Genomic DNA, 23,237 nt, shown 5'->3' with positions numbered 1-23,237 from the left:
AACATGACACTACATTATGCGGCGTAGAAAAGGCAATGGCATTTCAGAACATTTTCATTAATATGCAAACAGAGTACATGTGAAAAATAAATCTATAAGGTAGCAACACTGAGGACTTTGAAACCGTACTTTTATTTCAAAACTCAAGTATGTGATACTATACAGTACAATACCAGCACACTGGTGCAAAATCTTACAATGTTACAGATTTAAATATGATACACAAAAATAGTGCCCTTTTAAAATTCCTTTTACTAGAAACATCTGTGCTGTGCAGGAGAAACAATAAACGTGTCCTTTTAAAGCAAAAAATAAATATTGCACCTCAAGAAAACTATTTCAGTGTTAATGGCATAAATAGTAGATCTATTTCACGTTATCTGTTGTGATCTCTGAACTCAGAAGAGATTTTTATGCGTGTGTTTTCTTTTTCTTTTTTTTTTTAAACAGATAAAAACTAATATTCAACAGAAAACAGCCACATTTAGAATAGGTTTTGTCCACAACCTTGTTTTCTATCCAAAAAGGTGTCTTCACAAATTAACTGAAAAATGTAAGCAAAAATATTTAGTGCGCTGTTAGTCACTGTGGTCCGTTATTTTTAGTGGACAGTTTTTGCACAGTAAGTGTATAAATTAAAACTATATATATTTTCATCAACTTTATCCTCATTTTTTAATCCTCAGAAATCCCTCGCTTCTCTCTATCCATTCCCCATAACAGTAACTTTGTGGCTAAATTATACTTGCCTTAGGCATGCAAGTAGCTCAGCACAAATTAGGGCAACTACTTGTGGAATTTTGCCTTGTGGACCAAGTCCATGAAAGTCCATTGTGCTGAATTCCAAGAGGATGAAGATCCTGCCCACACAGTGGCCAACAAAAACTTAGCGCTTGCTCAACATTAAGCAGTTGAAGAGTCTTTGAGATCAATAACATTCTGCAAGTACTAAAACAAGGTGTCGGATCAACATCAGTGCAAAGGTGAATAAGAACAAATTAATTCAATTACAGGCATTGTTAGCTATTTTTCCTCAGTATGCTCCAAAACATCTGTAGTCACATAAAGTATGTACCACAATTTTTGGCATAGTGGATTCTGAATCTTCAAGACTATTTGCCCTTTATTGCCTTCTTATGTTCTCAACATTATTTCTAAATAATTTTAAGTTAAAGAAGCTGGTTCTAATAAATGAATATTGAAAGAGCCACCAGTAAGTTTCTCTAAATAGAAGAAGTATGGGAAACGTCACAGTAATTCTTCATAGTCAGGTGTTCTAACTGAATCAAACATATAACAAGTAATTTGCAAGAAACTCTCCTCTGTCTTATTTAGCAATTACAATTTTAGACCAAGAGACACTTTCCCATTCTCCTTTTTGAACTTCCTTAAACTCTCTATACTCATCCAAAAAACAATAACAAAAAAGTGTATATAAAATAAAAACAAAACTTCCCAACTGCTTATAGATGATTTTTTCCCCCCCAAAGCTGGTAATGATCTGCCTTTTTTTTTCCTCTCCTCCATGTAATTTTCTTTTAAGAAAGGTTTAGCTAAAGATGCAACAAACAAAATGCACCAGCAGGACATTTGTTATTAGCAATAAATATGCAAACTAAATTTCTGACTTAGTTAGAAATCTGTTTTCTTTGGTAGCTAGCTTGAGCTTCAGTCTTTACACCAAAAGAAGACAAGCTCACACTAACATCAGAAGATCCCAAATCTATTGGATGATACCAACAATGCCACCTAGACCTCATTTTAGGTTTTGCTGTATATCCCATTCAAAAATAGAGGTGGTCCTGGTTTTAAAGTATATCATAAAACACACGTATGAATGTATTTGCATACAGGCAATTCCCTTCATGAAACTAATGCATCCACAAGACATTTGGTCTGACAAAATAATTTTAACCTTCCCTTGGCCTTCTACTTATACCCAATAATCATGAACAGCAACAAAAATAATAATTACACTTTTAAAACCTGAAGGACAGAAATGTCATTAATACTTCAATAACAACAAAACAATAAATTCAGGAAATGCAAAGTGAAACACTAATTGCAAATACAGTTTTAATCATAGCCTTCAAAACTGTGGGAGAGATGTTGACATCTTGTGCAAATCTTTCTTTTAATTGCCTGCTGGTTGCTGATTACTGCCAAAACCTTATTGTGATTCAGTATTATTTGAATCAGTCATTTATGCTAAGAAGATAAAAAGAATTATTTACCAGGTTATTATTTTGGCAAGCTATGTTCACAATGTATCTGACTATGACTGACAGGGTGGTGTAGATCACTTGTGTAACAGATGACATATAATAATTGTAAAGATGACTAAGCACTACCTTTAACAACAGTGTTCTAATACTGCGTTCTCTCAGGTACCATAAACACATGATGTTGCTTTATTATTCAGTGCGTTGCTCATGTTGAAATCCTGAGTTCCACCAGGAATATTGACGGGCAGCAGAACAGCTGGCTTTCCCTTCAGGTCTCTCCGATACTTCATCACAGGAGCTGTATGAATGGTAGATTCCCAACACCACGGCAAAAATGATTATCGCAGCCACTACAAGCCATACCACATTCCAGTGTTTACAGAGTTTGGGGTACAGTATATATAAATAATTAATGATGACTTCAAGTCTGCTGTAAAATGAAAAGGAAACTGTTATATATCAATCATATGCAAATGAATTACCTTAAGCTTTTAAATTTGAGAAGTTTCACAGGTGTACCGTGCATCACTTTTCTCCCAAAGAAAAATATATAATCAGAAAAGAATAACACAGTTGCTCTTTCAAGAGCTGCTGTACATTCGAATATGGGTGAAATTTGCAAGATGACTGTATACAGTTACGAAGAAATAACATTGGCTTCTCTTTCTCCTACCTGTTAACTGGCAAATCTCAGACCTTAACGCAATTTAAAGTTCTGCCCTGTTCGGCTTAATCGAGCAAGCCATGAATATTATAACTTGCCCCAAACATTTCCTCCTTAGAGTTTCATGACTAGTGAGATAGCTATCCTTCTGAACATGGCTGGAATTTCAAATTAATAGACATTTATAATCATAATAGATTAGATGCTCTAGAGGGAGCAAGCATCTGCCTGTCCAAGTCATAGAGAGTCCAACAAAACTGAAGAGTTCAAGTTAACCTGCATTCACCTTGTGAATGCACCTACTGAATGCACTCTGGTGTGGAGAGGCTGCTTAAGACATTTTGGAAATGACATATGCACAAATAAAGGCATCAGATTCCAGAGTTACAAATTTCTTGAGATAATATGTGGTACAGAGAGATTCATTTATCAACTAAAGAACATTTGTTGAATATTGTTACCTCAAAACCTATCCCCATCAATATGAAACATTTTGATGTACAAAACATGAACATAAAATTTTAACGGAAATATCAAAAATAGAAGTTATGCATTTTGCAACTATACTTATGTGGAAGAAATCATTTTGTGAAACTAGTCAGTGCAAATATCCTTCCCTAGACTGGAAGAAAACATGCTAAAATAATAGCACAAGCACACTTGATTGGTACTACAAATACGGAGTGTCTCATACTGTATGGTCATATTACACCAGCGTCTCACCTGCTTTTCAGGTTTTTTATCTCATTGTCATTTTCACTTTCTTCATGTTCATCATGACTTTCTTTCGGTATCTCTTCTTCTTCTTCCTTCAGGTCTTGAAGTTCTTTGGTTTTCTTCAAGCCTTCCTGATAGCTTTAACACAAAAATAATTTTTCTTAGTCTAGTATGCTGTATAAGCATGTTCCTATGTAATGAAAAACTAGCCTTTTATTTTGCTACATGCAATAAAGCACAAATAACTCTGTTTCTGCAGAACTGCAACAGGACAAAAGGTTAGCTATGAACACACCACATAGCCATCCTTACTTAATAGATTATTATATTAGCTCTGTTAGCAAATTTATCTCGGAAAAGGCAAATATAGTCCTCTTCAGAGTACTTCTGTCTGTTGTAAAGAAGTTAGTGTGTATTTCTGTTTATTGTTACTTTAAATCACTTTGAACACCTGCTGGATATTTGATTCTGGAAAACAGATGCAAATTCTGGAAAATAGATGCAAATCTAGGCTGAAGATATGACTTGTTGTATCCTGCAGGGTGGGATCACAACTTTCGCCTTCACATAGTGCTAAGCTTGACACTTGGAAACAGATGCCAAAGCTATTAATTGCTTAGTTTTGTAAAGCACTTTGCCACACAAACAATATGAATTTCATGCAAAATTTGATATCATGTGAATCATTTCCATTAACACCTTTCAGAATATGAATTTTAGAAGGTTGTTTTGGAATGTCCCATCGTTAAGCTGAATACTATCAACATAAGAAAATCCATCCAACTCAGAATCTCTGATAATAACTGGCTCTCTCCCAGACAGGCTAACACAAATAAAAGATGAAAGTGAACAGCCACAATGAAGTCATAAGTGATGTTAACTCACATTGTTTCCCATATTGCTTCAATTGGGACAATCTTCTTGGAGTCATATCAGTAATACCACTCATTTTGCGTTTAGAATTACACTATAAAAATACATCTGGTGGCACATAATTAAGATTTAGTTCACATAAAATATTCCCACCCTTTGTTATATGCTTCCTCTTCTATCTTGGCTTTAGTTTCAGGGCTGATCTCTTCCAATCCACTCGGTGTCAGTGCAGAAGTAGAAGTTTCACAATCAGGCTCTCCATTTGTCTTTCCACTGCCAAGACAAAAGAAAAAAAGAAAGCAAAACCAAGACTGCTGTAATCTAATGTATTTGGATAAATACATTAGATCTAAAATAATCTAATATATTTAATTAGTATACTACTAAGAAAAAAATCAATAAGCATGACTCCTGATCCATTAATGATTAATCCAAAACTATCCAAAAATCTGAAGGAAAATCTGCTGTTTTCCACTTTAATGTATGCTGGAGAAATGTTTTGCAAAAAGAAAAAGTAAATACTTAAGCAAAATTTTAGTTTCAAAGAGTAACTTAAAAATAATGTTTCTTTCTTTATAAAAGAAAATCATATTTGTTTCATGGCTTGTCTATGGCATTTATTTTCTTTCTTTTTAAAAACATTTCCTCTTTTGATTTTCTAAAAAATGTCTTAGAAATTTTCTCTGCTACATCAGAGAAAAATATAGTAGACATAATTCCAAATATTAATTCAATAATTTTTTTAATGTATGCCTCTTGTATGCCTCCTAGGTACTCCACTGACTTTATACTAAACTGAAATAAATAAATAATAATAATAAATTGTAAAAAAAATACAAACACATACATTCTGTCAATAAAATTTTTCCTAAGCAAAAAATGTGTTTAGCCTCTAGATAAGCCATTGAATATTGCTCTCTTTCAGTATTGCTCATCTGTTCTCATTTCTTTAAGTCTGGGTCAAAGAGTTTATGTGATTCAGATGAAACTGAGCAAATCTAGCAAAGATGAGGTTTAATAAGCTCAGCAGCAGATCCCATTCCAGTTTCTGGAATCTAACTGTTTTTGTGGATCTCATTTCCCTTCAAGTAAAGTCAATGGCAGATTAATTAATCTTGATCAGTGTCATCTGAGAGCAATGGATTTTCTTTCAACAGGTCATATTCACAGTCGTTCTTGTTTTCATTTGGACTTAAAGCTTTTTAATTTAAGAATTTCTGTATAGTTTCAAATGATGGTCCAAATCTTGCAGAGTTCTGTTGAATTGTGACAACTAGTGTCAATGCTTATTGCCACAGTTCACAGCTTTTTTTCCTAATTATTGCAGACTTTCATTCTTGTTTAAGTACAGAGATAAAAACAAAGATATAAGATAGTCTGTTCCACCTCTCCACTAATTGAAAAATTTGTGAAAGCCATTATTCTGTTCTGACTTGTGATATAGTGATATAAGTAGTTTTAAACTTTTAATCTGTATGAAACTTCAAGCATCCTACCCAACTTTAATTCAAATTTGCATTTAAGATATTTTATTGTGATTTTGTAAACAGTCTAAATCAAAGTAGTAATGATTATTATTATAACAACAAATCAACATGTTGTTTGCTAAGTTTTACTTCTGAAACATCTGCAAGTAGCTTCCTTATAATATGTAGCATTTCTTGAAAGAAATAAATATTTGAAAAGGAGCCTGAATTTTTTTTATTTGTGCTCTCTATGTTGATTATGGATATGAATATATCCATAATGTGTATATATCTGTATATATACATGCTTATATAGAGATAAGTACACATGTTCGCAAATGCAAGAAGACCTGTATTCCTAATTTTAACACTTCACAAATACTTCGTACAACAGATTTAATACGCCTTCTGTTCTCATCCCAGTTTCACTTCCTCATATCATCCACCTATGCAATCTATTGCTATACTTTAGTAATACTATATGTTACATTTCAAGAAATTGCATGAAACTAACTAACATGTCTAAATAAATTTCAACTGCAAGAACTTCGAAGTTTCTTCTTGAAATCTACACATGTACATGCTTTCCAGCATTGAAATTCTCTGCCTTCCTTGTTCATATAACTATTATTTTGATGCCAAAGTAGAACTATTTAAACCCATGGAACAACTACATGATGACAGAGGAGGGCGATGAAGCTGGTGAGGGTTCTGGAGCACAGGCCTTATGAGGAGTGGCTGAGGGAGCTGGGATTGTTCAGTCTGGAGAAGAGGAGGCTCAGGGGAGACCTCATCGCTCTCTATAACTACCTGAAGGGAGGTTGTAGTGAGCTGGGGGTCAGCCTCTTCTCTCTTATTACTAGTGACAGGATGAGGGGGAATGGCCTCAAGTTGCGCCAGGGGAGATTTAGGCTGGACATTAGGAAACACTACTTTTCTGAAAGAGTGGTCAGGCCCTGGAATGGGCTGCCCAGGGAGGTGGTTGAGTCACCGTCCCTGGAGGTGTTCAAGAAACATTTAGATATAGCGTTGAGAGACATGGTTTAGTGGGGTTATTGGTGGTAGGTGGATGGTTGGACTGGGTGATCTTGTAGGTCTCTTCCAACCTAGCTAATTCTATGATTCAATGATTCTGACAGTAGATCTACACTAATGGTAGTAATACAGAGTAAAAAGGGCAAATATTTTAATGAAAAAATATTTTGCAACTTATAGGTTCTAGGAAAATATAGATGTTGAGGTATTGGTCTGAAAAACAGCCCCTCTTTCAACATCTCTATTTCCATTTTGTTTTAAAATACAAACTTCTCAGGCTGTAAGGCTGTTAAAAACCAAATCTCAACCCCAGTGCTTTACTTTATCTAAATGTTCAATTCACTTTATACTAAAAAAAAGCCAGAACACTCAATTAGTCATTGTTTTGATGTATACAGAATTTTGATTATCTAGCATAATGATGAATTATACTTTTTGATTTCATATATTTTTAACGCAAATTTCAAAACCTACATGACACTGAATATCATGGCATTTCAATGTGTGATTCTTATCAGCTTGCAACACACAGACAAGGCCAGAGCAGAACACAAACTTCTATTACCAGCATAGTCAAGATTAAGAATATACATATCCAATATTGCTCATGGCCAATCTGAAGCACAGCAATAATACGTTGCAATAAATATAAAACAATTCACTTGCATTACATGTAATACTCTTAGTTTTTCTGATTTCCAAAGGTAGGCCTTCTCAAATATATAATCTTCTGCTGCATTTTATATTTATAGAATTGCAATGGCTGTTGGATTGTAGCATGCAAAACTTAGTTCTCAGATACTGCTTGTAAATTCTTTGGACATGAAGAAACCAATATAAAAGTGATAGAATAAAATACAGTTAACAGATATAAATCAGTTTGGGTCAATATTGTGTTACTATTTCAATACCTTTTGCATTGGTATATTTTCTGTCACAAAACACTGAAATTGTATACCAGCAACATTTTCATTTCATACTAGGATTCAACAGGTAGTGAATGATCTAGAGAAAACTCACTTCTCTGAAAGAGGTGGCAGAACAGGAATAGATGCTAGATTGCTCTTTCCATTGCTAGGTGATTCAGACTGTAAGTTGAAAAACAACAATAAATGCTCCGTCCATGAATTTCAAATAGGTCTTTAGTTAAACAACAAAATCAATATTCTACTTAGGTTTCCTTTCCCCATCCACTAGCAAGTTATCTTTATCAAAGAGCTCACAAATTACTCCTTTTAATCTCAATAAACAATGGACCTCAATAAACAATTGGACTTGAAACCTAATGATATTTAACCTCTACAATGCTTTTTTTCCCCCCCAAGAAAGTATCTAGTCTCTTTCTTCTTTATCTATTGATCACTAAACAATAAAATAATCCCTTAACACAACAGGATTGCCATTGTCCATCCTTTCATTAGGATGGCATCAAATTTAACCAATGAAAGGCTTACATTTCTAATAACTATGGCCTGGTCTATGCAAAAGTATTTTAAACAAAAAAATTCTGCCTTTAAATTGTGAGTTTCACTTACCAGGGATGGCACTGAAGGTATAGGTGAAGCTGTTGGTGACTGACCGGGAATATTTAAGGAGTTAAATTTAGGAACAACAGCAACACTGACTCGCCTCCGAGGCATATTCTATGGTAAAAAAACATTTTATCTATCATACAGTTAAATAGGCTGAAGAAAAGTTCTGCAAGTTAATAGGCGTTGCAAAAAATACAAGTTAATGCCAGCAACAAGCCCTTGGAGGAAGGGGGAGTTGGCAGCAAAATTAAACCGCTGTTAGGGCCGTGGTCTTCCCTAAAACTTCATATAGTACTGTCTGGTATGGCTAGTGCATGGAGAAGAATGAGGCTTTGTACAGGGGTGCTGCTGATTTTTCCCCCCACTCTTAAAGTCCAGTAGTGGAAGTCACACAAGAGGTATGGTGGTATGGTTCTGAATTGATATCTTCAATTCTCATTAGAGGCTATTATCTTAGGTTAAGCCAGATGTGTAACGATACTGGGAAAAGTACCAATGTCACAATTACCGGAAAATAATGAAGTTAAAAATGATGCTCTCTCCTTGTTATGTACCCATTATGACAGATTGTACCCACTAGGATATATTTATATCTTATAAAACTATGCGTTATTACAGAAACAATAATATCCATTCCCTTCACAAAATAAGAGAGCCTTCTTCCTCACACTCGCGTTGTTAGATATCTATCTAGCATTGTGGCATTGCTTACATTCCCCAAAGCCTGTGGAAACAATAAACATATGCTAGCATTACGCAACACATTGCTCAAGTACATATAAGACAATTAAAGTTTTTGCTGTCGTTAGTTAAGAAGCCAAATACCTTACCATACAACACACAATTAGTGAAATCTATGCATCCCAAGGAATAAAGAACCCAACCAAGTACCTATAGCATCTACCAGCTTCGCCTCAGTGTATATCCATACTTTTCTAAGATTCTGCTCTAGATAACTTTACAGAAAAGGAGTTAAACACAAGTTTACTGAATATGGGACATGGATTCCCATGGAACACATGGGATCAGCTACTCCACAATCCTGGTTCTAGACAGGACCAATTATACCTATTCATTAATGACACAGGCCCATATAATGTGCTCCTGAAAAACTTTAATGAAGAGTAAAGTCTTCTTACTCAGCACTCAGAGGCGATAGGAATAAACAAAACCAAATAACTACAGCCAAAAAAGTAAAAATATGAATGGAAATACTAGACTCAATAATGCTTCTGATCACCAGATTTCAGAACAGTCAAACTGAGACTCAGGTCCCTCAAATTACTGGTTAATTTAGGAGGTTTTAAATAAATTTGGACTCCAGCAGTCTTGGAAGTATTAAAATTTTTTTTGAATGTGTAAAACAATGTTAAGGCTAATAACAAGCTGAGATAATCTCCCTTTTTCAGTGCTCTGTCAAGCCAAACAACATATTTCTGATGGTAATTAAAAAATAAGCCATACTTCAAATTACTATTTACGTCTATCTTCTGAACACAATGTACTTCCTATAACAATGAAAACGGTATTTCCCTGGATTCCCTCATTAAATAGAAAGTTTGGATCCAATGCTCAGCTTCCTCCCTGAACAACCACAGTAAAGCATAGGACCTATGCCACTATTTGCAGCACAGGTGAGTGGCCTGCAGTATCACTATTCATAAATAAATAGGTCTCTCTATGATTCACAGTGAGCATTATTGTTATAGCAGGCAGGCATCTAAAATTACAAAGCATGGATATGTTTGGACTAGGTTACATAAACATTATTGAGAATTTACCATTACCATGTCTTGACTATTGACTATTAAATTGGAATGCACACAGACAAGGAGAACAAATTAGGTGAATTAATTTTCTTTGCATTGCAGAAATACCTTTCCGACAGTAAGAGACATGGATCTAGATGAACGAGGTACTCCATCTTCTGCTTAAAAACAGTAGATAAGGAACAGTCTTAGAATATGTGAGTATCTATAAATAATATTAATATAGCCCTTGTCAGCATTTTAAACTCAGACATACTATGTTTGCACAATGTCTACAATGACAGCGTATTTATCTGTCATATAGTTCTGGCCTCATTTACACCTGTAGCAGAAATATGGAATAAGAAACAACATACACAAAAAAAATCCCATTACTATCTGTACTGAGATCAGAAAAAACCCTACTAATTATCTCCTTATAAAAGCTTTTCCAAAGGAAAATACTCATATTTGAGTTTCTGCCAAGCTAAGAAAGAAAAGGTGGCAAAAAAGACATATTTTTAAATAATTAGGCTTCGCTATCAACTGTCATTTCAGAAGTAGATGCATTAAAACTGTGCAAACTATGCATATATGTAAGAGGTCAATACAAACTTGGTTGGATCTAATCAGAATTCTGTAAGTGACAACGATTTTAAATTACTGTGCTATAACATTAAGTATGGTTTATTTGCAATAATTTAGGTGTTATATCTCTATTTTTAAAGTCTATTTCTGTAGAACAAATTTCATGATATTTCACCTCTTATCATTGATAGCACTAGATACCTCCCTGTACACAGGAAAGAAACACTAGAGGATTTTTGTTTGTTTTTACCAGATGCACCATAGCTTCTGCTAGAATTCTGATTAGCAAGTTTCTTAAACTCCATTAGTTCAGCATGATCTTTTTCATATGTTCTTTTCAGGTTTTCCACATACTGCATCATTACTTCTGTTGCCTTTGACATACGCTTCTCCTAAGGAAGAAAGGAGAGGAGAGGATTACCTGACTTACCTCTACATTACTCAAACATATTATTTGCCTTTATGTGCATGTTCCCTGTCAGGACTAGACCTGGAATAGTTGTTTATTAAAAATATTGATATCTCAAAGATTAAGAATTCCTAAGTCAATTAGAACACAAACAGGAATGCATTAATATATATCCAAAGAAAACTATCATTATTTTGTCATATTATATCAATTTATACACTTTGTGCCTACATAATATAAATTATTATAACCAATAATTATATATAATTACAAATAATTAAATAACCAACATTATTTGTTATGGGGCATATGTGCATTTGTTTTCAAACTCTCCAAGCTCTTGGTCACTGGCCTCAGTGACTAGTTACTTCATTTGGCAAAGCTAACAGTCTTGAGCCTGAGAGCGCGTTCCTGTATTCTCATTTGTACTTGCTGTTTTAAGTTTTCAGTTGTCTGTCTTCACCTATTACCAAGGGCAGGTTACAGATCTAGATGAGCTTTTTTGACTCAAGAAAGTTTTCTTATCCACGTTGCCCTAATTTTAAATGTTTCTTGTGATGCAGCTATAATTCTGAATAATATATATGTATCTGTTCTACAGATGTTACTTAACTTCATAGGTAATTCTGTTTGAATTTTGTTTCAGTCTGAAAGGGATGTCTTCTTTGACGCTATAATAAATGTCCTTAATCTCTCAAAATGACAAAATTCAAAGAGATAACAACCTACAGCTATAGCTAGCTAAAAAAAAAAACAACTAACAAAACACAAAGAAACCCAACAACTGAAAATCAAAACAACAACCAAGGAATAAACATGTGCAGCCACAATATATTTGCTAGACACCAAGGTGTTCTTACCTGGCGAACAGCTCCAACCATTTCAGCACGACTAGATAGCCTAGCAGCTAAACGCCGCAGAACAGCAATATCCTCCAGTAGTTTCTGGTAAGCTTCTCTGTGCTCATAGTGATGCCATAAGTGAGCTGAAGACTGAAGAGAAAATATATAAGCCTTCCTATTATGTCTTCCAACTCTTAGTTCAGGTGAGCTAGCCTGAGTCACAGACTGGTATAAGACACATCCAGTCAGAACGGCACATGGATGAATTCACCATAGAGGAGCAGCACTCAACAACCGAGAAAGTGCTGCTACTCTGACACAGAATGGCGCTTTACTGCGTATTGTAGGCATGCTTACTTTCAATAAGTTAAGAAGGGCTAAGCACATTTGCAATGCTTTTCCCTTTGAAATCTGTTACGAATCATGACTTACTACCTATGAACTTTGCAATAACCAAGCTTATTTTACAGAGAACTTGCATATGATTTCTGAAACAAGTAACATGTTTACTTGCTTGGCACAAAGCGTTAAGAAGGCAATTTATGTTCTCTCAGTTCCAAGATATTTCAGTCATTTGGAAAATTAATCTGACATTAAGGTCTCAAGAATTCCACAAGTAAGAGAATAATATAGATGAATACTGCATGTAATTCAAATGACAATTGCGTATTTTTAATGATTTTTCATCTACCAGTATACAGCTTTCTGCTCTTGATTAAGACTATCACTCTGATAGATTTAATACCGAAAGCATACAGCTTCCTTGGGATTAGTATTAGAAGCAAGAGTGAACTTGGATCTTCCACTAACCAAAGCCTTAGCGAACATTTATTCACTGAATCAGCTTTCTGTTCACAAAAAGGACTGATACAAGAAAATCTGCCAACATAGTTCAGACTTACAGCAGACTTCGTGATGTTGACTGATTTCTACACTTAAAGTGCATTTTCAGTATGCTCCAGTCTTGGCATTGAGGTTGTCTTAAATAATTAATCAGGGTTACTGTTCACATAATTCTCTCTGACCACTTACATCGTGACCTAGTTCTTCACATGCCCTCCCTCGCATTACTGCAAGATTAAGTTCACACATTGAAGATTAAGTTTGCACATTTCATTTGTATGAAAAGGATAACGTCTCCGCCTCCTCCTTTTTCTTCTCCTCCCATCAAAGAAGGGAGTGGTGGGCAATAACTTTTTTCTAGAATCCATTGAGGAATCACATTTGTAGTGCAAACCTTTGGTATAGGAGCACAGCTAAGAGAATGATGAATTTGGAGCAGCAACTCCAATGACAAACATTTTTAAGCTTATCACTGAAGCCAGTGTATTAACAAATTGCAGCCTAAATTTGACTACAAGACCCAAGAAGATGTAAAGGAACGTGTTTGGGAAAAACATTCTCAGATTTCAGATTTTTAGGTGTTCCTTGTCAAATGTAACTTGATTATTTTCTTGAACAAATCCAAAATTCATGTAAATCTGCTTTCTCCTAAAGGCGAGTTTTTGAAAAAAACTAATATCAAAAGACTGAATGAAAGAATTGTAAACAGTGGTCAAATTCATTAAGCTGTATAATGTGTCTTTACTAAAGAAATAAAGATAATTTCCCACTCAGAGTGGGAACAACTCTAATCTGATACAGATTATGCAGGAGCTGTCCCATCATTGAATTGTTTAGTTTATTCCATGTTATTGAAAAAAAAAAACTTTCACATGAAAATGGCAGTTGCCACTTTGTTGTAAAAGCTTGTAAAAGACAGACTGCATCTTGTAAATTGAATGAAGGAGAGAAACTTCTCTCATGGGACAGGTGCTCGAGTCCCTTGATGATCGTGGTAGATTTCTGAGATGATTGAGAGACTGGGGCATCTCTCCTATGAGGAGAGGCTGAGAGAGGTGGGACTGGCCAGCCTGGAGAAGAGGATGCTCAGGGGGGTGCAAAGAAGATGGAGCCTGGCTATTTTCCACGGTGCCCAGTGCTGGGACAAGAAACAGTTGGCACAAAATGGAACACAAAAAGTTCCATCAAAAAACATCAGGAAAGCCTTTACTGGGGAGATAATAGAGCACTGGCACAGGTTTCCCAGAGAGGCTGTGGAGTTTCCCTGCTTGGAGATGCTTAAAAGCCGCTTGGATGTGGTCCTGGGCAACCTGCTCCGCGTGTCTACACAGGGGGTTGGACGAGAGGTCTTTGCTAACCTTAACCAATTTGATTCTGTGAAGGCTTATCACAGCTGTCCAATACTGCCAGCATGGTTCTCAGTGTATAATCAGGGATCCTTTAACACGTTAAATGTAACAAACTGGATGTTTGCATCTGAAAAAACCCTTTTATACTAATTGGAAAAAAAAAGTTGGTATACAAAATATTATAATTAATAAAGCCCTGAGATTTTACAGGTTGTTTCTGCTTGCTCTTTAAACAGAGGGAAGATCTGCAAAATATTCTCAACACTTTTTCCCCAGTGACAACCTGTACATGCAGATTTGAAATTCCACAAGAAAAGATGTAAATATCACAATGTTTGATAATTGCAGCCTTTCTCACCTAACATTCTTGATAAAGTAAATAAGAGAATTTTATGTTTTCTTAGCTATTTCTCAAAACTATAGGAACACCTTCTTGTAAGGTGCTATTTCAGTTAGCAGCATGGTATCTATGCACCTCTTTTTATTTTTTTTGCACAACATTGTGCACAGCACATAAGTTAACACATCTCAGAGATATATTTGTCATTTCAGTTAGAAAATCCAAAGAAATCTGGTGAGAAGAACTGAACACTACTGCTGATAAAAGAACATGAAGGGTAGCTGGAATGAAAAAGTATTCAGATCTATAACCTTTCCCTAGACCGCATGTATTCCTTACGTAATCCTGTTTCCTTTCCTATGCAACCTTCTATTATCTGCAGTTCAGTGATCTCTTAAGGTGTAAATCTTTGAACTCAGGCTTGAGATCATTTCAGGATCTCGTCTAACTAGACACTGCAAATTTACTGCTAAAGAAGGTCTTGTCCAGTAGAGCATGGATCAGTGCTCAAACTGCAGTTCTCCGTGCTCTTAACACTGTCACAGGCTCGTTCCAAGAACTGAACCTCAGATTCATAACATCTATAACTGAAAATTGTTAGAAGTAGGGCAACATCCTCTATGCATTTGCAGCAACAGTTGCCCACTCTGGCAGGAAATGCTCTCTCCTCTGCAGGGAGTTATATAACGAACTCAAGCAGTAGAAAATGAAGTTTGGGGGTTGAATTTAGGATAAGTATAAGCAAGCACAGATATGCATTTCAAATTTGTGTGCACTTGCATCTGTACAAGTGTAGTTCAGGAAAATATTTATTGTTGTTTTCTTACCGTAATGGCTGTTTTAAAGTTTTCCAGTTCCTTCTCAGCATTCTCTTCAGTAAGATTTCTCTCTCTCTCTGCTTGGTTAATTCTAGATTCCAAAGTATAACTATCATTTCTAAAGGCCAAGGAAAGTTGTACAAACACGTTCTGTTTGGATTTAAAAGAAGGCATTTTAAAATCAGTGCCACTGTAATGTAATCTGCAGTAACAACTTATGAATATGGTGTATTTAACAAACTTCAGTGCTAAAATAAATATTGAAACAGAAAATTGAAAACATCATTAAAAAAAATTGTTTCAAATATCAGTTTCCATTACTTCCTCTAAAATATGAATGTTTTCATGAATGTTTCCCTGGGAGATCAGTAGAGCAGAGACACAATGACGGAAGTAGGCTACCAGAAGCATTAGAATCACAATTAATCTGTTTTCTAACTGGACTTCCTCCAAGGGTCCCCAAGGTTTTTAAACAGATAGTCTGTGCAAAGGAAATCCAGGGATGAGCTCACCATTAGCATTGTTTTACCTAAGGGATAAACATCTACCACCGAGAGCAAAAGATGAAGTGCTTAACATTTTTGTTCTCTCAAACCCTGCTTTTAAAGGTTGTTTCTTAAAATTGAGGCACATGAAATTAAAGGCACAAATAAATAAGGAGCACATCCAAGATTATAATTAAATACAGAATAAATTTATTGAGGCACAAAATGCACTTTGCGTAACTGAAAGATGTTAAATGAATCTAGAATATTTTTCTTTAATCAAGAATTAGAGCTTGTGTAATTCAGAAGCTTACACAAACATATAGCAGAGCTCCCTTTGGTGTCTAAATTTATGAGTTTAAGAACACACTTACCTCAACTTCTTTTTCAGTAAGTGGAGGGGAGCTAGAAATAAAAGCAAAACAATTCAGATTTTATTAGTTTTGTCTCTTAAAACAAAGATACTGAAATATTTTATTGAAAATAACAGCAAAGAATGTCTTTCCCTTTAATATTTTACAATTCCTTTTCTTCAAACCAGTATTATTTGTTTGTTTGCTTGTTTTTTAATAGCAACAGCACAAGTATAACTTGAGTATTAGCAAAATTAAACCAAAGTTTCTAGCAATTTCAAATATTGTTATGTATATCTGCACTATGTTCTGACAAATTTCAAAGAAGAGCAAACCAGAAAATACCCTTTTAGAGTTGCAGGTCAACAAATACACTACATTTAGGGTTGTTATCTTTACATATTTTTCTTGTGTTAACAGCTGAAATCTCGTGATGATAATAATCACAGATGGACAGCATTCAGGGCTTGGGGGCATCAACCACCCGCTTTTTTTTCCTTATACTAAAAACTTTGAGCTCAACTAACTCATGATCATCATGGTCAAGACAGCCACTCACTGTCACCTCTGCCACAAGGCCTTTCCTACCCTAACAGATCAAGGACAGCACCTTTCCTAGTTGGCTCACTCAGTAAGTTATTTTCAACGTGCTTTAGCAGTTTCCCAGACTTGTTGTGGCAGTATGATATTCCCAATTACGTCTCAGAAATTCAAGTCTCCCATAAGGATAAGGGTAACCAATCCTGAGATTTTCCCTAATTGCCTATAGAATAGCTCATGCCAATGTCCCACGCGGGTGGTGTGTAGTAGACATCCACAGCATCTGCTTTGCTGTCTGTCCCCTTAATCCTCACCCAGAGGCTCTCTACTATGTCATCCCCAATGGCAAAGGCCGTACAGGTTAATGTCTCCCTTACGTACAGCGCAACATCTCCACCTTGACTGCCCTGCCAGTCCCTTCTGAACAGCCAATAGCTGTCCCAACACTCCAAATATAGGACTCATCCCACCAAGTCTCAGTAGTACCAACGATATCATAGCTCTGGGAAAGGACCAAAGCCTCCGGTTCATCCCCATTTGTTCCTCATGCTGCATGTGCTGATATGTAAACATTTCAGATGTGCACCTGAACCTGCAATACTTCTTGATAATGGGAGCATTGATGCTCCCATTAACCTTGCCACTCTCAGAGTACTGAATCATCCCTTGGTTTAACCCTGGTGTTCCTAATGGCATTCCACTCCCATACTGCTCCTACTTTAAATCTCTCTCAAACAGTTTTGCCAATAAATGTTTTCACCATTGGAACATGCGAGTCCTGTCATGCTCCAACAGACTTCTTGCTTCTAAGATAAAGAAGGAAAGAAACCCTTTAGCCGTAGCAGATGTTAAGCAATCTGCTGATAACTGCCTACCTGCACACCTCAACGTCATGGAACTTACAAGTTCAACTAAGCTTGCAGAATAACAAAATTCATTTCACATAAAAATCATCACTTGCAGAAAAACTGCATAATTTTGCCACATCCAAATTTTTCCACTGAAAAACATCTGGCTTGAAGAGATACTAACACTTCCAACATGATTTCATATCCACAACAGCAATCCCAAAAACCAGGAGTGGACAGATTAGTAGCAATTCTGTATGAAAGTATACTTGTAGTATATAAGTTAAGTTTTAGTCTTTTTATGACTTAGAAACTAATTTGAGAGTTAGTCAGTCATTGAAAGTAGGTGTGCTCCCCAAACTATTCAGAAAATCTGTGTTGCGCGTTTTAAGATGCAGCAGATTCTCTACGTATATGAATCCCCCATAAAAGGAACCCCAGAAAGGGAGTTCAATGAAAACTGTTAGTATGCCTTCCCTTAGATGACTTGCTACTTCCAATGAGCTCTTACTTTCCTGGAAGAGACTTGTGCACACGTAGCTTTCGCAGCAATATGTCAGGAATGCCGGGCATGACATCAGAGCTATTCTTTGTCTCTTCCTCTTCAGTAGGGGAGGGGAGAGGTGAAGGACCTGAAGACATTTTCAGATAAAAACCTTTTAAATGTTATTTGGGAAGTCATGCATTAATAATCAAGTCAGCATCTCACAGTCAAATAGTACTTTTTAACCTAATGATGATTTTTTTTTTTTCCTAAAGTTCATGAGGAATCCACTCCATCTCTACTCATAAGAAAAGCAGGGCAATAAGAAAAGGTTCTCCACATATTAATGCAGAACATTGTTTCTTGGATTACATACAGTGATACATCACTCATTTTTTCTCCTGTCCTCTTTTTGAACAGATGCAATAAGGGTAACCTACTGTAAATGTCATTCTTTACACAGAAAAATTGAATTAATTGGTGCTGTCAGTCTCTAATGCACTGAAAAATACTTACTGTATTTTTTCAACAATTCAAATTGAATCCAAATTCATTACCAGAACATCCAACATTTTGCATGTGCTCTTTATCAGTGTAGCTCCCTCATGTCTTGAATATTTTAGCTTATATTTCATAATAGAGTACTGTCTTTTTATAGGCTTTAAATGCCACCTGACAAAATAATTGCTACTGTACTTAACTACTACACTATACTAGAGATACTACAGATTTTGTGCACACTTATGATGGATCTTCACTACAGCATGTATTGTTCACACTGCATTTTCATTGAAACAGGTCATGAAAGCTGCAAATTTTCACTTTTGTAAGGACTAAAATATGGTTCAAATTATATTTTTTAAAGTTTATGTTACTTAATTTTAATTTTATTTATTTTTTTTATATAATAATTGCTTTATTGTCTCCTCTTACCCTGACAAAATTTAAAGAAGGACTCTCCTGTAGGAAAGTCAGGCTCCCCAGTTTTAATCCAAGTCCTGGGAAGATATCTTTGCACAGCCCTCCTGTTCATTTAGCTTAACAGATTCTCAGTCTTTCAAAACAATGGGAAAAAGCTCAGATTTTTTTAATTGTGGAAAACATGAACGTGAAAGGCAGATTCTTTTTAGCTACATTTTAGTTCTGTGCAATTCCTTTATATTTAAAAATCTAATTATTTAAGAACCATTTTGTATGTCCTCAAAAAACCATGGCCTATCACAGAAATGTCTCCAACCTAATATAGTCCACTTTTCTAAACATCCATAGTTGAAACACTGTTTTTTAGGACAATCACAATAACTTGGCATCAATTACAAAACTTGTTGGAGCCAATGTATTTAATTCACAACAGTAATAAGTAGCTGTCTACTTCCTATTATTCAAGGAAAATTACTACGCTAGTTAAAAAAGAACAAAGTGGCTTTTACGACAATGTCAGGAAGTAAGTCTCCCTAACAAATGAACTAAGGGTTTGTCCTCTCAATTGCTTTACCCATTGAGGAGAAAAGTTTGACCCTTAAAGTACTGGCTATCATTTAGATGTGTACTAGACTTTAAAATATTAATGATACTTATGAGACCTCGGTTGACAAGCTGGATCAAATAACGGTTAGATTTTCATGAGGTTTTCCCCTGAAGTTTCTCATCTGACCAACTGTTTAAAAGACTGGTAAACTATCAGCTATTTTACACCTTCAGACAAAGCCCACTAAACAATTTCTGGGTAATATACTAACTCATATTCATTCAGACTGAAGAATAGACAGTTTCCAGAGGTAACATGAAATGTAATATCTCAGTCATTCCCACGTAACAGAAACTTTAGGGTATTGCAAGACAGTCCCAGAGTGTACAAAGAAAAGCACCTTTCACATCGCATCCTTCTATTCGTGCTTCCCAGAATTGTACCATACAGGACAAAGGGTATGCTACTGGTCTCTCGATCATCATTTACTACCCTCCTCCATTACTGCTCCATCGGAATTACTTTTGTAATCGAAAAATAAGAAATCATTTGCTTTTTACTTTCTGTACTAGTTAATTATAAAAATCAGTGTATGACAAACACACACTCCTTCACACTTTTATGATACTGCACCTTTTTCCTGTTCAGCTGCTTCACTAAGTTCAGGAAGTTTAAGTCCAACTAAATTTTGATTTCTCATCAAAATATGCTCCTGTTAAGAAAAACAATAACATTTCCAAGTAACTTAATCAAAAATCTCAAAGTAAAGAACTCTGACATGTGAACATTAAATATAACTTCCACTTTATTTAATAAACACGATGAAGATATTTATATGAAGTTATAGTTATCACAACATGGGTATTGCATATTTCAAATTTCATGCATACATTATTTAGCAAAATTCCTGGTCATGTGAATAGAGATTTGCAACATGGTCCTCCCTACTCTAGTAGAAAAATGGAGTTTTAATAAACGAGCATGAAAAAAGCACTGTTGGTTACAGTCATAATACTAAGCAAGTATCCCCAAATGAAGTGAAAAAAAATCAGAAAATGAGATACATAAGACTGACACTTTACTTAGCAGGATTTGCTTACATCAAAGCTTCATTGCTACTGTACTCTGCCACTATTCCCTGCAGGTAGGAAGAATGTATGCTTAAGGATTAAACTTTACCAATATTCTTTCTCTATCATCTCCTTATTTTTTACTTCCATAATCTCACATATATTTAAAATTCACAAACACCTGCTTTCATCTATAAGAAGATAATTCTTATTAGAGTCAGAGCTCAACTCCTTCATAACTGGAATTACATTTCATGTTGTGTTAATTTTCTGATTCTATGTACTAATTGTGTTTAACATCCAGAAAGACACTCAAAATCATATGGCTCAAGTGTCTCTACAACAAAAGTTTCTAGTACATATGTAGTAAGAATGCGTGTGTTATATAAACAGGAAAAGATGAATGACCAAGCTGACATTCCCAAGCAATACAATGACCAAAGTGCAGAATTTGAGGTCCTCCTCGCTATTATGATGATGATGTTAAGGAAAGGAGCTACAACTTTTAAAGGGGAGGATGGGAAAAGTCCTGTTTTGTTTTGTACACTATACACATTTTGGTTGCTTTATGTTGGTGGTTTATCTTTTCATGCCACTACTACTTTTTTCAACACAATGGCTAATTCTTAGGGCTTAGTTCTAAGACTCTGGGCACTTAAAGACATTCTCTGAGGGTGTTCAAGTAGCAAAAAACCATACCAAAACAAATTGCTGACACTTGAGGTCTTTTAAATATAATACTATTGCAAGGCTCAGTATTCCTGAATGTTAAAACTACTGCCCTTAAAAGGGAGACTACCAAGAGGTAAACAGGATTCAAAAAACACCCAACTGAACAAAGTAGGAGAGATTTTTCTAATCCAAAAAACACTTACAAATAGCTTACATGTTGCAAGAGGTTTTAAGCCCTTAAACAAAACTAGTATCCATTTCTAAACTTAGGTTAAAACATTCAGTTTATATACAGGTCTCACTCCTTTCACACAGAAATCAGCTTGTTAGTATTTTGTAAGAGTCTGGTTCTGAAGAAAATTCTGAAGGAGCAGAAAAAGCACAGTGCAGTGAAAAAAAGGAAGTGAAAGAGCCTAAGCAACTCTTTTAAAGAGAATGTTATTACATCCTCAGGAAGGAAAGATTCTTCAGAACTAAAATTCTTCCTAGAAACCAAAAGGGATCATTTTACTTGTATGTTTTACAAATGACATGATCATTAATCAATTGCTTCCTGTTTATAGTTCATGTAAACTGTGCAAAAAAGAGAAATTGTGATTTATACTCACCTTTTTGTCACTATGAAAGCAATTAGTTTGCTTGACACTAGTATTAAAATTATTTCTGAGAGCAAAACCAGTCATGCGCAAGAGCACATGTGCATATTGAAGAGACAACAGTGCAGCTGATGCATATTGCAAGTGAACTAGGAAACGAAGCAATTACATGGCATTTAGTCATAGGCTACAATTCACTTGTAGTTCAACTTCAAGTTGCAAAGGACAATTAATACAATACCATGTTGATTTTACTGAAACTGTTACCCATTATATTAATGTACGTTTCATGAAATGATAAAAAAAAAAAGGTAAGCAAGTTGAAAGTTCAGTAAGATGCAAAAATAAGTTTAAAGTAGGATATAATTAGGACTCACCTCTCTGAGTTTTGTCAGTTTCTGCATCCGAACAGGTTGAACTTGGATTTGGAGGTCTTTGAATGCTTTTATTTGATTGCTGGATTTATTACCAACAACAAAGCTTTTATCTTCCTCAGATGGTAACTTTGAGGGTGTTTTATCTTTCTGTCCAGGCTCTAAACTATCCCATGATACAGCACGTAGTAGAGGAGGACGCAGCCCACACAGTTTAAATTCTGGTTTAAAAGAAACTTTATGGTCCCTCATTTCTGGAACAGGACTTTTTAACTTTGAGTCTATATTTCCTATTCCTGGTCCTGGTAGATAGGGTCTTAAAGGAACGTCATTTTCTTTTGCTTTCTTGAGGAAGGATTTTCCGAGTTCATTTTCACAAACATTCAAGCAAGTGTTAAGAGACAATCTGCCACCATCACTACCTGAAGGGGAGCATTTAGGTAAAGTATCTATATGCTTACGTGGATCAAAGTTTTCCTTTTGTTCAGAGAGTTTTTCTTTGGGGTTTTCAAAACCAGCAGAACGAGGAATCAACCTTCCCTGAGAAATCTTTCTTTGATCATTTAGCCTCCGATCTGTCAACCCTTTGGAAGCATTCTGAAAGTAGAAGGACAAATAAAACAGAGAAACAAATGTGATTTTCTCTTTTCCTGTTTATAGTCATTTTCCTTCACATTAATGTTTGCTTTTAAGCATGTGCAGTTAACAACAGAATATTTTGTGCCCTTGAAAAAAATAAATGAATTGGGAATCTCTTCTCTTAACCTTTAAGATAATATCCTCCCTATTCCAGAAATCCTCACATAACCAAGATTTTCATCAGCTTAATATAAGTTGATCATCCTAACATAAGGTTTGCCTGGGTATATGCCTCTAATCCCAGATCTTATAGAATTTC

The 23,237-nt window shown here is 35.3% G+C and overlaps 1 protein-coding gene across 30 annotated transcripts in view; it reads right to left on the bottom strand.

Moving 5' to 3' along the window:
* Positions 113-23,237, bottom strand: part of MRVI1 (murine retrovirus integration site 1 homolog) — a 99,946-nt gene continuing 76,821 nt past the window's right edge. For 27 of the 30 annotated variants that reach the window (XM_021402858.1, XM_021402852.1, XM_021402861.1 and 24 more), the window contains 13 exons: positions 22,343-22,936; positions 20,261-20,339; positions 18,187-18,307; positions 16,309-16,339; positions 15,459-15,599; positions 12,118-12,249; positions 11,099-11,240; positions 10,390-10,442; positions 8,516-8,623; positions 8,001-8,068; positions 4,633-4,752; positions 3,613-3,744; positions 114-2,655 (listed from right to left, as the gene is read on the bottom strand). In XM_021402858.1, the coding sequence (XP_021258533.1) occupies positions 2,415-2,655; positions 3,613-3,744; positions 4,633-4,752; positions 8,001-8,068; positions 8,516-8,623; positions 10,390-10,442; positions 11,099-11,240; positions 12,118-12,249; positions 15,459-15,599; positions 16,309-16,339; positions 18,187-18,307; positions 20,261-20,339; positions 22,343-22,936 (1,962 nt within the window). In that variant the 3' untranslated portion in view covers positions 114-2,414. Of the gene's footprint in view, positions 2,656-3,612; positions 3,745-4,632; positions 4,753-8,000; positions 8,069-8,515; positions 8,624-10,389; positions 10,443-11,098; positions 11,241-12,117; positions 12,250-15,458; positions 15,600-16,308; positions 16,340-18,186; positions 18,308-20,260; positions 20,340-22,342; positions 22,937-23,237 lie in introns of all 30 variants that reach the window. The other 3 variants (XR_002440455.1, XM_021402873.1, XM_021402872.1) reach the window with 3 other exon arrangements.

This window comes from Numida meleagris, chromosome 6, assembly GCF_002078875.1.
Source record: "Numida meleagris isolate 19003 breed g44 Domestic line chromosome 6, NumMel1.0, whole genome shotgun sequence".
Taxonomy (NCBI): domain Eukaryota; kingdom Metazoa; phylum Chordata; class Aves; order Galliformes; family Numididae; genus Numida; species Numida meleagris.
Note: the sequence above shows the minus strand (reverse complement) of the source record. Positions and strands in the feature narration are given on the sequence as shown.